Source organism: Lycorma delicatula, chromosome 3 (genome assembly GCF_047948215.1).
Source record: "Lycorma delicatula isolate Av1 chromosome 3, ASM4794821v1, whole genome shotgun sequence".
NCBI classification, from domain to species: Eukaryota; Metazoa; Arthropoda; class Insecta; order Hemiptera; family Fulgoridae; genus Lycorma; species Lycorma delicatula.
The window spans coordinates 9,439,428-9,455,404 of NC_134457.1; the positions used below are offsets into that span (position 1 = coordinate 9,439,428).

The following is a 15,977-nucleotide window of genomic DNA, read 5'->3' on the forward strand; positions in this document are numbered from 1 at the left end:
TAAATTTATTGTTGAGGGTAGGTTGTTTGTGGATTTCACTTCTTGTAGATTCAAGGAGTACATTGAAGTTCAGAGATGTTTTAAGTGTTTTAAGTTTTGTTCTGTCAATATGCTTCATTGTGTGCATTGTGGTGATGATGGTCAAAAAGTCTGAGGCTCCTACTTGTGTAAATTGCTGAAGGTTGCTCAAGGATTGCAAGTACTCTGTCAGACAGTAAGGACTGTGAAAGAGCTGTTGAGATGTCTTTTTAATTCATTGCACGGTTAAGATAAATTCTCAAGGTGCTTACATTGTTCAGATTGAATTAGGTAAAGGAGGTCCCTCAATATAATTCTTCTGCAGCATCCATGGTACAGGGCGATCTGCCAGGTTTTATTGATTGGCAAAAATGTTATACTGCAAGTAAGTACGTCCACAGTTCTGTGTAGGAGGACATTGAGTTGTATCTTTTTGAGGCAAGTTTATGATGATCATCATATCGCTATAAAATTTATTATTGATGGACTTGTTTATGTGTTGTTAGATCATATTTTCAATATAGAGATCCCACTGAGAAACATTTAGAAAGATGGAGTAGAATTCTCGGTTTTGTTGATAATGATCACAGTCTTACTTTTCATTTTCTATTTAATTGTTTATCACCAACCGTTCTCTCCATAAAACCATTGGCTCATCAATAACAAGTTCTCTGGTAGAAGAATATAAATTTTGAATATTTTATTGTTAAAGTGACATGTCTATGGTCTCTCTTTATGAACATGATTTATGACATCCAAAATATAGATGCCTCGTAATTATAAGGAATTAATCATGACTTACATATTGGCAAAAGCATTGCCAATTAAATATGCAATGTCTTCTAGTCTTCTGTTCTTGACAGTGAATCATCCTTATTGTTTCAGTGTGCAGAAATAAACCAATAAACCTTTTAAGTCATTTACTATCAGTTTATTAAACTGTGATGTTCATGATTTTGAGCCTTTGAGGGCAATTTATGAACTGTGTTTATTAGTTTCATTACAAATATTTTCAAGAAATATAATATTACATATAGCATTAAAATAGTCGATCAGGAGTGTTTTGTTTGTGTGTGGGTATGTATGTATGCAACAAATAAAAAAATTTTTTCCCTATAAAAGAGACACTTTTCATGCCATTAATTACATTACACCATACTGGGTTTAGTTCAATATCTGATTCACCGTAGAAACTGTAATTGAGGTCACTATCACTACCATTGTCTGTTCTAACAATGTAAAATGAACAATCCTTGATTTCATTGTCTCTTGAGTTAGCAAAAGTTTCATTTAAATCAGCAATTGAAAGAATGCACAAAAATGGTAAAAATGAAACCTAAAACAAAAGTAAACACTAAATTAATGATAATTTAAAGAAAATTAACAACAAAAGCACAGTATAAAACTTTTAATGATTGTCTTAGTTACTAAAACCTTTCAGAATGATAAATGCTACACAATACGTTGTTGCAAAATAAACTGCTGCAAAAACCTCCAAAAACTGCATAAACTGCTGCAAAAACTGAACTCATTGATAGCATTAAACTACGTACTAACCAATGACCTGAATCCAGATCATGTTCATGACAAGATTTCCCCACCATGCTGTGGAAATGAGTCAACCACTCATACAGGGAATATGTTAATGAAAATTTAAATATTTCTGTTTCAGGCGGAGATAATCTTCTAATTAGTTCGTATGATCCAAAAGTTGTATGGTTTGATCTCGATTTATCTACAAAGCCTTATAAAGTATTAAGGTTACATAATACAGCTGTAAGAAGTGTTGCATTTCATAAACGATATCCATTGTTTGCATCAGTTTCCGATGATTGCAGTCTTATCATATATCATGGAATGGTATACAAGTGAGTACATATAGTTTATATTAGTTAATTTATTTATTTTTAATTTAGCTTTTTTTTGTTTGTTGGAATTTCGAATTTGAATATTTGTCTAATACATATATTACAAAATAAGCTTAATCAGTGGTAGTGTGCTTAACTGTCGGGTATGTTTTGTTACCAAATGGCTTTGACGGCACGTAGCACCTTAAAACCTTATGGTAGCCCCCTGAAAAGGCTGTTTGAGGTTTCTGGCGTGGTGGCCCTGAAAAGGGCCGTTTTTGCATAAGCTCTGAGAAGAGCTGTTGGATCTGGAAGCTGGTCTCCGGTGAAGTCGACTCAGCTGTAGTCGGGGAGTTGCGGCTTGTCCATTGAAATGAGGCCGAGCTTCCCCCTCAGTGGCAGTTGGTTCCCCACTACAGCGTGGCAGTGGTGGCCCTGAGCGCTTCAGGTTGGCATTGGTCGTCTTTCGTCAGCACGGCTGAGGCGGTTCTCCCCTAGCAATCCCATGCTGGGATGGCTCTTTCTGCTGAATCCACCAGCCAGGGCAATTGAAGCTGGAATGGGAAGGTAGCGTCTGCATCCAGCAGCTTCCTCGGTGGGCCGGCCAGGCCTGCTGCTCTAACGGGGATGTTGGGATCTGCTAGGAGGCCCCATGTTGAGGCAGCCAGGGAACTTCTTTTTTTCTTCTTTGTCTTCTCCAGGTAGTGGTCAATGATGAATTGAAAATTCACTCTGGTGCATGTTTTTTTTATTTGAGCCTGTGGGCTTTTTTATTTGAGTGGTGGGGGCCAAAGCGCCGCTATGATGGGAGATCTGCACAATCAGCTATGTGGTGGGGGTGACACTTGTGCAAGTGCGTATGTATGCTGTACTGCTGTTGACATTTGAGCTGCTAGCGCGTTGCGTTCACCAATGTTAAGTTATGCATATATGTGGTAGCAGTTTATTCTGCACTGTACCTTCGCAGATCCAACCAACTTTTGGTTAGTAACAAGTCTTTGGTCTGGAAGTAATGTAATGCATCATGTTCAGGCGATGATAGCGCCAAAGTGTTTTTTCCCCAGAAAAAAAAGGAAGTAATGTAGGCTATCTTAAATTGTCTTAACTGAAAGAGGGGGGTGCTATACTGGGGGACAAGATTAAAAAATTATACTTTTTCAAATTTTAATGATTGTATTCCATAAAGTGATAAAAAAGAAACACCTTTTGCCTCTTACGATTTTTTTTTTTTTTAAATTCATTGTTCTTAAGATAATCACACGTTACAAAGTTCCTTTATCATTGCTATGTAAATAAACAAATAAATAAGTGTGGTCTGTAAATTCAGGTTGAGTGAATTTTTTGCAGTCTGTAAGTTTTTGTTGAATGATTTGTATTAGCTGTATGTATTGTAAATTTGTACTAAGTTAATTGTGAAATTTTGTTGCTTGCAAACAATAAAAAAGGGGTTTATTCTCTCGTGGAGAGATTGCAATCTCTCATGGGAAAAACATACTCGTAGTCTTAAAGAATGAAATGTTTTGTTGCATGAGAAACTTTTATACATTTTTGGGATTTCTGCCCAATTGGTGCTCTAAAAATGCTTTACTTGAATCTCAATTAAGATATGGAATTAAGTGTTGGGGTGGTGGTGTGTATTTTAATAATATCCGACCCATAGTGGTAGGCCAGAAACTCTTATACATGTAATATGTATAGAATACCTGCTGGGACACATTCATTCCTGTTTATTTGTATCTTAAACTTGCTCCCTTTGAGGCATTTATATTTTTTAAGGGTACTTAGTTTTCTTAGGAGTGGAGATAAGGCTCTTATATATAGACTAATTGACCCAGATATGCGAAGCAGGGGTAATTTTGTACTTCCTAGATCCCTGAAAGGAGTGTTTTCTAAGATTTTTTACTTAGGTGGCACCATAGGTTTATAATTGTTTGTCAGATTGTGTGAAAGATAGTCTAGGTCTAAATTCATTCAGAATTTCTCTTCAACGCTGTCTCTTTCAGTATGAAAACATTGAGTTCTTTATTGATTCAATTGTGACAAAAATTGACAAGTTATCCTAGGGTAGGATAAAGCATATGGCTTTCATGAATCACCTTTTGACTTCTGACAACCTGAATGGTTTTTCCCTCTCTTTAATATTTCTATAATTTATAATAACTGTTAGATTTCTACTCGGCCACTTCTGTCCTCATTTATACATCTTTAATAATCTTCAACATTTTAATCATAAATTGATGGTAACTCCTAAAACAGGACTCTTGTCCTCAAGGACTATCTAATTTTCCAAACTATTATTTAATCATAAAAATTATTATTTCATCATAAATTAAAATTATAATTATTCTTGTGAGCCTGTTGTAGTTCAACTAGAAGCTACAGGTGCAAACTGTTGTAGGTTAACAGAAAGAAGTATTTAATAATTCATAAGCTATGTCTAATTTGTAACTCTATTATATATTGTAAATTATATTATATTGTTTGTCTTAAAAAGAGTATTCTTAGTTTAAAAAATAAATTATTATTATTATATATTGGTCGCCTATTGTTATTCAACCATGAAATTTCTGCACTATTATTGAGAGTGTAAGACCCCCAGTTATTCAATTATTTTAACACTTCTGTTTCTAACAAATTAATTTTGTGCTTAGTTTCCATGTAATGTTGTACTACAGCCAATTTCTGTGGTGTTTCATGTTTATAATAGCCAGATGTTCCTTTGATGTAGTTTCAATTTATTTTTTATTTACATGTACTAAATTATAATTATTGTATTTACAGATTAGTTTATTACTACTCACCTTTTGGGTTTAGTTTTACATTAAATGTTTGAAAGGACGGAAGTCAATTAATTAAATGTAGTCATAGTATTATTAAAGTTGTGATTTCTTAAGATATTTTTTATCTTGTTGCTGTATGGTGAGAGATCTCCAGAATCCAGGATCTTTAGTTTTTTATTATTTTAAAGTAAGGTTGTCTTGCTGTATTGTTAAGTTTTTTGTTGGTTTTTTCTATATATTGTCACTCAAAGGTTTCCCAGGTATAATCATTGAATTCAACTGTATCCTTAATAAAATTTATAATTTTAATGCTTATCGCTTTTAATTATGCTTGTTTTCTAGCAATCATTATTATGTTTCAATTTACAACGTATCCTGGCTTGGTAAAACTAGAGTATAGTACAGCATTTACACATTTACACTCTTTTTCAACAAGGATCATATAGGACATTTCAGGTCCTGACTAAGTACTCACACTTATTACATTGTACTGGTTTTCGTTTTACAAATCTTTAAGCTTAAATTAATTGCATGCTTTTTATTGTTTAGTCTCCAGTAACTACCTTTCAGATAATAATTCTGAGGATGATATATAAGAGTGTAATGAAGTGTAGTCTTGTACAGTCTCAGTTTGACCGTTCCCGAGATATGTGGTTAATTGAAACCCAACCACCAAAGAACACCGGTATCCACGATCTAGTATTCAAATCCGTGTTAAAATAACTAGCTTTACTAGGACTCGACTTCCAAATCACCTGATTTGGGAAGACGCGTTCACCACTAGACCAACCCGGTGGGTTAAATTAATTACATGCTGCTTAATGTAAAATTGAGTACAAGATAAAACTTCTTACTTATATGTTATTTTATAATTATTTCTTTTTTTAATTATTTATTTATTTTTCAGCGATTTAATGCAGAATGCTCTAATAGTACCTTTGAAAAGATTATCGCACCACAATAATGCAGATGATTTTGGAATTTTTGAAGTAATGTTCCATCATTATCAACCGTGGGTCCTTACATGTGGTGCTGATAAAACAATACGCCTTTATTCATGATGGTAAAAAATTGCTGTGTTAATTTTTTTTTAATAAAATTATTAAAAAAAATTTTTTTTTAAAATTATTTACTATCATCTATTCTATAAATAATCATTTCATAAAGATTTATTTCTTAGTTTCATTTGTTGAATTTTTTTTACTGTACTTTTTTTAAGTACTGTAAGTTTTTTTTAAACCTACTCTAATTGCTTTGATTTTATTTAATTAGTATTTATTTTTTTAATATAGTTAACAATTTTAATGCAGCACTCGGCTACAGATGGTTCTGCAATCTTATGTTTTATATCCGGTTACAAATTATGTATTTTCAATTAATTATTAGACATTGTTAAAACGTAGTTATTTATTTGTAAAACAATAGCTGTTCTGCTAGTTGCATATTTTTTATATTAAGATATCGTGACTCTTCTGGGACGGCTGTTTGGTCCTTCCGATTTTATTATTTCATCCAATACTTTTCAACAGGTTCACATTATGCCCTGTGAAATAATAAAAACAATCTACAGCAATACCTACCTTATCGGACTCTCTGATCACCGTTAATCATTTTTTGTTTTTATTTCTAGATAGATGTAATTAAGATATACGTAGCAAAGAGATTCCTTGCAATTAAGTAACACTTGAGTTGTATATAGCAAACACTATTCGTATCTTATTTGCATTAATAAAATAAAGTGAATTTTATAATCCAAAATAAAATTACACATTGCAATAAAAAAAATAATAAGTATACAGTATACAAAAAGTAATTACACTCTGTTTGCATATGACATCATCAAGGTCATCTGCTAGATTGATAAAATCACAGAAAGCAAAAAATCTGATGCGGACACCACTACGCCTATTAAATTACATATACACATTTTAAAAGTACATAAAATTTTATTTCATTAATAATGTCTGATAGTTTTTACATTTTGTTTTTTTTTTATTGTTATGAATTATTATTTATCATAAATATTAATAAATCAAAATATTAAAAAAAAAAAACTGTGATTCTAACCGATGTGCCTTCCCTTTGTAAGATCCAAATATTTAATTAATTAAAATTTGATTTGGCTATAACTCTGGAACTAATGAAAGTAAGTACCACTTATATATTGCTGAAAAGCTCTTAATGAGAGCTTATTACTGCAATTAAGAAAAAGTCCAAAATTCAATTTTTTTTGGATTTTGGGCTATTTTTGGACACTTTTGGTTCAGTCAATTGCAATCAAAAGGGGGGAAGTACACAACTAGTTGTTTCAACAGTCCTAAATCCATAATTTCAACCGGCTAATTGTTTTTGATTTATGCAAGATACATATGTACGTACATACAGACATCACGCCAAAACTAGTCAAAATGAATTCAGGGATGGTCAAAGTGGATATTTCCGTTGAAATCTGAAAACCGAAATTTTTCATAATCACAATATTTTACTTTGTACAAGGAAGTAAAAATTACAATGAATATTAATATATGGACAAAAATATAAGTAAAAGATTAAATTTGGTTACCAGGAGGCTTATGTATGTTATTGATTTCCTTGTTTTGCTCCATTCAGTTATTTATTATCATCTTCAACATTTTTTTCTTTAAATCATACCTTTCTGAATTTTGTTAACCTCTTTAATGGTTGTTGTAATATTCAGTTGCTAACACTAATCAATTCTGTTTAATTTACACAGTCACACTAGAACTTGCAACTAATTCTAAAATAAAACATAACTTCATTAATTCTTATTCTATATCAAAATATTTTACATCAAAATTAAAAAAAAAATTATAATTCAACTAAAAAATTTTTATTTGAAAATTTTTTTCAAGTGTGGTAATTTTTAAAACATGGCACTACACACAACCCTACGTCTCATTCGGTGCACTGATAATGGGAAGATTTTCTTATTTTATAGATTGAACACACTATACATCTTCTTAAACCACTCTTTCTAGCACTGGTAAATGTTACAACATCTGGAAATTGTTTTTGGGCGAGTTGCAGATAATATTCTTTGTTGGAAGGCCTACCTTTTTTTTTTGGCTGATTGTCTAATGATTTACTCTAAGGCTTCTCAAAATTCCAATAAACTAAGTTTATCGCCTTTTTTTTTTTTTTTACATAAACAGTATTAAAACAGTAAGCATTAAATATACACGTATTTATTAAATGTTTAAATTGTTAGTGCTTTTTTGGTGCAGATTCCAATTCATTTCATTTCGATTTGATGAAGTTTCACTTTTGTCATCACCATCAGTAGAGTCAATCAATCAGTACTGAAATCAATCAATACAATCATACAACATTTGAACAGTTTTTATAAAACAATATTAATATTAACAATAAATATGGATACAATCTGAACTCGCGTGGCTAAATCATTCGACAAATTCATAACCTCATAACCGCTTGACATAGGATAAATGATTTTGTTGTTAGGAGCTTCAAATGAAGATAAATCAAAATTGAAATATACACAATATTAGTACAAGGATTGGCCAGTTGAGTGTACAATTGTCCATCAACTTTATTTGACATTAAACAGTTCAAAATGGGTCTGAAATGCTGTGTCAACATAAGTCGATAGAAGCATGTTTGATGAATTTCTCAGCTGTTGACAAAAACCGTTAGAGGTTAATGCAATATATTGGTCATAATAATAAACATAATTTTGCATTTTCCACATGAAATAGGCTGATATTATTAAGAGCTGATTGCCTGCTCTTATCTTAAGTATAGTTTTAATAAATCAAAATTATATTCATCACAACAAGGTATGGTTTTTCTCTGTGATCAGTGTTTAATTTTATTTAATTAGATTGTTGTACTCTCTCTACCTTCTTACTCAAAATTGACTCTCTTTCTTTTATCTGATACTCTCCAGTTGCATTGGCTATATTTACTTTCCATACATATACTTATGGAAGTGACCTTTGTATTCATATTTCATCACTTAGCTAATCTCAAAACCATTTGACCTTTATCTCCAATCAATTTTGCCAGTTTATGAAACCGCCTACTCTAAAACAATTTTATTATAACTGAAAGTAATTTTAAAACTGAGTTTCATCAAGCTTTCAATTTATACCGCATTACTTTTTTGATTGGGAAGTCTAAATCTTTTTCAATATTAACCACTGAAATTGTTTTAGCCCCTTTACTTAGATATATTGAGGCCTGTGCTCAATATTTCACTGCTATCCTGATAATGGTGTGAAACACTTCATACTTCCTAGATATTGATAATTGGTACATTAGATATTGCTCCATGCAAAATTTTTATTCCAAATTAAGCATTGAAATTTAGTTCAAATGATAAAATTGTCTTATAGTTTCTAATTTTTTTTTTTTTTAAATAACTTCATCAAGTGTTGTTTTATTTCCATTAAATTCACTATTTTTAGTTTCTTCCAGTTCTATCTCCCTCTTCTGATCTTCGTTATGTTAGATTTTCATAACTTTACTCCAATATTTTATTTAAGACAATTATCTGAAAGTTAATTATAATTTCTCCCAATGATTCTGTGACATTTTAAAAAGTTGTGTTAAGTTCCCATGACAAACAAATGATTCAGTATTTTTATGTAATCCATTGAGTATTAATAAATTTACTAAATAACCTCAAAGAAAATAGAACTCTGATTTATGATTTTAAAATCAATTAAAAATGCATTGAATTTTTATATAGTGCTTTGCTACTATATGACAATATTGAACAAAAATATATAATTAATTATATAGATATAAATACATATAAAAATATTTAATAGTTAAAAAAATGTAGAGAACAAATAAGTTATTTTTAGCTCCCAGTAACTGAATGAAATTCAAATTACAGTTCTTGCTATTGTATGAAATGATGATGAATTTAACAGCTTTATTGTGACAATGCCTGCTCTTTATTATTGTGACAATAATAACAAGGCTAGATGTGTACATCACCCTTATTATGCAGCAGTCTAAGAAAATCTGTGGTAGCAGTTTATTGCAGCATTCTGCAAAAAAAAAAAATAGCTGTAGTTGGCATTTACATAAAAAAGACTTTTAGGATGTTTTTAAAAAGTAGGAGGAGGGAGGGGTATTTACTGTTTGTGGACTTTTATAGGACTAATTCAATGGTAGGAAGAAGCATTGAATTTTAGGTAAGATTACTTTTAATAATAGCATGTTATTTACTGTTATAAAAGTTGAGAGATAGATTTAAGCCTTGCTCCTGAAAATTATGAATGAAATGTTAAGTAAGAATATGTACCTTCCACTCTAATCCAGGAGTTAGTTACACAGAAAAGCACGTAAAATAACATTACAACTTTATTGACTATTTTTCACAATAAGCCAAATTCAGTCGCATTATAGAAATGTTTTTTCTATCCTCTTTAGATTTAGATGGATTGTTTAGATGTTTAGTTATGCAACATTTCCTTAAAAAATATGTTTCTCTAATCAAGAACAAAGACTCCTATTTTTTCAATGAATTCATTTAGAAATTAAAACGTTTGTACCTACTTTATTTTTCCCAAATTTGAATTTCTTCTATTACTCTCAGTACACTTTCAACTCTTTCTTAATGTAATTTAATCTGATTATCTGTACTTGTTTTCCTTTATGATTATATATAAAATTCATTAACCAGATTATTGTAATAAAAACATTCTCAGTCTGAATATGCCTTTGATGTGAAGGATATGAATATGAGAAGGATGTGACCCTATATATACGAGGTCTGTTCAGAAAATAACCAGACTTTATTTTTTAATCTTTTTTATTAACTTTACAGATTATTGGCCCTTGTCCCCATCAAATTATTTCCCTCCCCTATTCACGTACTTTCCCAGTAATGTTATCACTTTGTGAAGCAGCCCAGGACAGCTTCATTTTTGAAATGGCCTTTAAGGTCCATGACAAATTTGGTTTAATGTCATCAATAGTCTCAGAATGGCGTCCTTTCATCATTGATTTTAATTTCGGAAATAAGAAAAATTTGCAAGGACCAGTTCGGTCTGGCAAGTAGGGTGGCTGAGGGAGGACAGTCATCTGATTTTTGGCACAAAACTGAAGAACTGACGAACCTGAGTGTGCAGACACTTCATCATGGTGTAGAAACCATGATTGTCACGTACAACTCTGGTCTCTTTTTCCGGATTTTTTCAAATAAGTGTTGTAAAACGCTTTGATAGCACGCACGGTTCACTGTTTCACCTTGAGGCAAGAAATGAAAATTCACAATTCCATAAAAAAAGAAAAACAGAGCATCACTTTGACATTGGATAAAGACTGATGTGCTTTCTTGGGGTGTGAAGATCCTTTGCCGATCCATTATGATGATTGAAGTTTTGTCTCGATGTCATAGCTGTAAACCCAGTTTTCATCTCCCGTTATGATCCTTTGCGTGAATGTTTCATTGTCATCAGCTTGTTCAAGAAGTTTCCGATAAACATCCACTTGAAGTTCTTTCTGTTGTTTGGTCATCAAACGAGAAACAGACTTTGCTGCAACTTGATGTATATTCAATTTTACAGCCAAAATGTCATAGCATGATCCAATCAAGATGCTTACCACTTCTACAAGTTCTCTGACAGTCAATCAGTAATTTCCACGCACCAGGTCATTGATTTGCTCAACATGGATATCAGTTGAAGTCAAAGGACATCAAGCTTCATCTTAAATTGACTAACAACCACTCTTAAATCGTGAAAACCATTCATAACATTGCATACGGTCCAGATTATCATCTCTATAAGCTTGTTTCAAAAGCTGAAACATTTCTGTGAAAGTTTTCCCCAGTTTCATGCAAAATTTCATGTTGTATAATTCCTCCTGAAAATCACACTTTAATCTCCACAAATACAAGTACATTGCACTCAAATAACAGTAACATGAAAACTAAACAAGATGTCAACAATCCAAGAAAATGTGGTTACGCAGGAGGTTATCTGGAATACAGTACTGCCAACTGCATGTCACTAAATATCTCCTTTGGTGTGTAATTAAACATTTTCAGTTATTTTCTGAACAGACCGTAAATACCTCGGTACAGATATGTCGTTTGCTCATACAAAGAAAATTATGTGGAAATCATTTAATATTTTATTATATCATAAATTTTACAGAATGTGTAAAAAGTAGTATATGTTATGTTTACTTTTAGCTTTTACTTTTTCTGTCATTATTTTGGTAATAATAATTTAAATTAAGTATTCAATTTTAGTTTATTCCTACTGGCAACAAAAGGTCTAAACATTCATTATTTTTCATAATAAGCCTGGCACAGTTTATTTATTATTGTTGGTAATGACTGTACCATTTTTAAACATAATTTTCTTACATGCTGGTTGCTTATGACCACTGTTGGCGATAAACAACTGTTATATAGGAATCATTCAATAATTAAGAGACAAATGAATAGAAAAGTTTTTTATTCAATAACAATGAAATTATTACTACTTTTCAATATAAACTCTGGCTACATTTAAGTACTTGTCCGATCTTTCCATGAGCTTTCCTATTCAACTAGTAAAGAAAAATGTTCATCTCTGTGTCCAGGCCATTTTGACCCACTCATTGTGGCCAAACTTAGTCCCATATAAAAACTCTAAGAGGACCAAACAAAAACAATCTGTTGGTACAAAATCATAAATGTAAGTGACAACACCTCCTGACCTGATTTTTGAATAGCTTCCTGTCACTTTACAGCAATATGATTATGTCATTATTACGTAGTATTACATCTTTTTGAGAGAGGAGAGGACATTTCCTTCTTATAGCAGGTTTCATTTTATTTTCTAGTATATCATATTAGTATTCATTGTTGATTATATTGTTCATCAAAAACATAGTTAGCATCACTTTACTGACTGACAAGAAAGTTTTGGAATTTTATTATTTCATTGGATTTCAGCTCAAAAAGATGATTCCAAGTTTCGTTACAAGTTATTAGCCATCTAAAAAAGTATTTTCTGGTAAAACAATTGTTTACTTACAAACAAATGAGGATTCTGGTTTCTTTTTTATTTTGAGTCGACCATCTTGGAACATGTTTTATGTTAATTTAGTTTATCGCGGATAGGGAAATGAAGAATGGTGTTACTAGCACTATAAATTTCAGTAATTTCCCAAATTTCTATGTTTTTGTCCTTGCAAATAAGATCATTGATGTGATTTTGCAAACCATCAATTGAAATTTCCAACAGTCTTCCACTATAATGAAAGTGTGATGAATGTATGTTTTATCTCATTTTAACTATTTGATCGCATATAAAAATTTACACGGTTAATACATTTTTAACAATGACTTTTGGCTGGTTTTACACTTTCAGAAAATTAAAATGTTATAATAGCATCCTGTTCTTCCATGGTGTATGTTTCAAACATTTTGAAATAAAGAAAAGAAATAATAATAGAAGTTCTTTTCAAACATCTGTTATTTTCTTTGTTTGGGGTGCTAACTAGAAGCTCAAATAGTTTCAGTTTGTTAAATTAAATTTTTTTCCACTGTTGCCATTTATCTCTTTAATTATTGAATAACCCTCATATAAATAAATAGATAATATTCAAATAAAAGATAGAAGCATATTTTCTCTTATTCTTAGAATAACAAATTCGTATATTGCTGAACAAACAGGATGTTGTTCAACCTCTTAACAACGAGAGAAAAATATTTCAAACTATATGTTTTTTTTATAAAAATAGAAATTAAATACTTTTTTATGTGTGGATGCTACTCAAAGAGTAACTTCCTATTTGTTATTGAAATAACACAGATGCATTTTTGTACAAAATAAGTTCTGGTGACTAGTCAACATTTCAAATTATTGGCTAACACCCACTAAATTACTAACACCCATAACTGCCAGATGTGGGGTACTAAAAACCCTCATGAAACTTTGCAGGGTCGTGATAGCTCTAAGGTCAGTGTATTTTTGTGTTCTAAAGGCTGTACGGCCTTTTCTTCTTCCAGGAGGCAACTGTAGATTGTATAGTTTATCTGGACATGCTTCAAAATTTTCTAATTCCCTCAGTTAGACTGTGATGACCAAAATGGTTACCATTACTATCAGCAAGATGGGGCACCACCTTGAAGTTGGAGATTTTCTTTATAATTAATTCCCAGGTCGATGGATTGGTTGTGAAGGTCCAGTTGTATCGCCACCTTGCTCCCCAGATTTGACCCCCTAGATTTTTTCTTGTGGGATTTCATTAAAGATTAAGTATGTACCTTCTTTGCCTGCTGATCTTATTGAGCTAAGACTTTGAATTAACACTGCAGCTGCAGATGTAACACCCTACTTGTTGGCTACAGCCTGCAATGAATTCGACTTCAGGTGGGATGTATGTCACATTACAAATGGAAACCATATCAAATCAAAGTTGGGTGACAAAGTTGATGTGTTTTTCTATAAAACAAGACCTCAACTGAATTTTTATATGCTTTTAAAGTTGTAAAGTTCTTTGGAATCAACCCATATTATATACATCTTATAGCTACTTTTCTACATAACTGCTGTCTAAATTAAGGCACTTGTCACATCTGTAAACAAGTTTTTGAAATCCCTCATCGTAAAACCAGAAAGTCACACGCTTTTTAGCTCCTCGTCATTTTCAAAATTCTATGTCGCTAACCATTTCTTCATTTTCAATAAAAGATGATAATCACTGTGAGCCAAATCAGGCTGTTTGGAGGATGATTAAACAACTGCCATTTAAAACTGTAGATTTGGCATTGAGAGTGTACTGCAGTGTGTGGGCAACGGTTGTCATGAAGAAATACAATGCCAGAACTCAGATGCTGCGTTATTTTGTATGGCCCTTCTCAATTTCTTCAACAACTCGCAGTAAGTCTCAGTATTAATTGTCATGCCTATTTCTATAAAATCACCAAGATCACACTTTTACAGTTCCAAAAAACCAATGCCATCAGTTTTTTTTATTAATGTAACGGTTCTTTACGGGCTTTCAAGGAGAACTGGTGTACCCCCGCTGCATTGATTGAGCTTTTGTTTCCACATTAACAAATTTAACCCATGTCTCATCACCTGTTTATGATGTGGTCGAGAATTCATCTTCTCGTTATGGTAATGGGAAGGTTAGTGCTGACCCATCCTCTTTTTTCGTATGTTTGTCAGAAAAAACTTTAGGCACCCAGCAAGCACAAAATCTGTGAAAACCTAACCTATCTGTTAGAATTTCATACAGCACTTTTCTCGATATGCAAGGAAAAGTTCAGATAATTCTTTTATTGTGATTTGACAATTTTCTTTAATTTTCACATCAAAACTTGCAACAAGTTCTGTGATAGTTGAGGGTTAACCACTCTTTCATTGTCATAAAACTTTGTTCTACCTTCCCAAAACATAAGGCACCATTGTCTTACCACATTGTCAGTCATGTTATTTCTTTCATATACTGCACAAAGTTCACAATGAATTTCAGCAGCTGATATGTTTTTACGTGAAGGAAAGGATGATGACATGCACTTCACAGTCGACAGGATTTTCTATGACTGCAGCCATTTGAAACAACAGTTTTACAGTAACAAACAAGTGAGCGATATTTCCAATAATACTACTACTAGAACCGCATTAAACTGGATTATTCAATTGTGCAAATATAGAATCACTACTCCCACTCCCTTGCGCAATACTGAGGACCAGAAGTTAATTTTTAAATACGTATTATTTAAATAAGTATTTTAAGTTATATAAATAAGTTAAACGAGGTCTTTTAAAAAATAATCAAACTTTAGTTTTTAATCTTTATTATTAATTTTACAGCTTATTGGTCCTTGTCCCCTTTCAAGTACTTCCCTCTCCTATTAACACACTTTTCCCAGGGATGTTTCCACTTCATGAAACAGTTCTGGATAGCCTCATTTGAGATGGCCTTTAAGGTCCATGATGAATTTGTTTTAATGTCTTCAATAGTTTCTAAATGCCATCCTTTCATCACTGATTTTAATTTCAGAAATAAGAAAAACTTCAAGGATCCAGGTCTGGTGAGTAGACTGAGAGAGGACGGTCATCTGATTTTTGGCACAAAACTGATGAATTGACAAAGTTAAGTGTCCGGGTGCATTGTCGCAGTGAAGGAACCACGAGTTGTCTCGCCACAACTCTGGTTACTTTTAACGGATTTCTTCAAGTAACTATTGTAAAATGCATTGATAGTACATTCGGTTCACTGTTTCACCTTATGCAAGAATTCAAAATCCATAATTTCATTAAAATCGAAAAACAGAGAGCATCACTTTGACATTGGATCAAGTCTGTTGCACTCTTTTTGGGGTGTGGAG

At 32.0% G+C, this 15,977-nt stretch overlaps 1 protein-coding gene across 1 annotated transcript in view; it reads left to right on the forward strand.

Annotated features, from left to right (window-relative positions):
• The window catches only part of LOC142321372 (ribosome biogenesis protein BOP1 homolog), a 49,950-nt gene extending 44,180 nt beyond the window's left edge, over positions 1–5,770 (forward strand). The window contains exons 13-14 of the mRNA XM_075359403.1: positions 1,691–1,886; positions 5,553–5,770. Of these exons, the coding sequence (XP_075215518.1) occupies positions 1,691–1,886; positions 5,553–5,706 (350 nt within the window). The 3' untranslated portion in view covers positions 5,707–5,770. The remainder of the gene's footprint in view (positions 1–1,690; positions 1,887–5,552) is intronic.
• Positions 5,771–15,977: the final 10,207 nt, after the last annotated feature.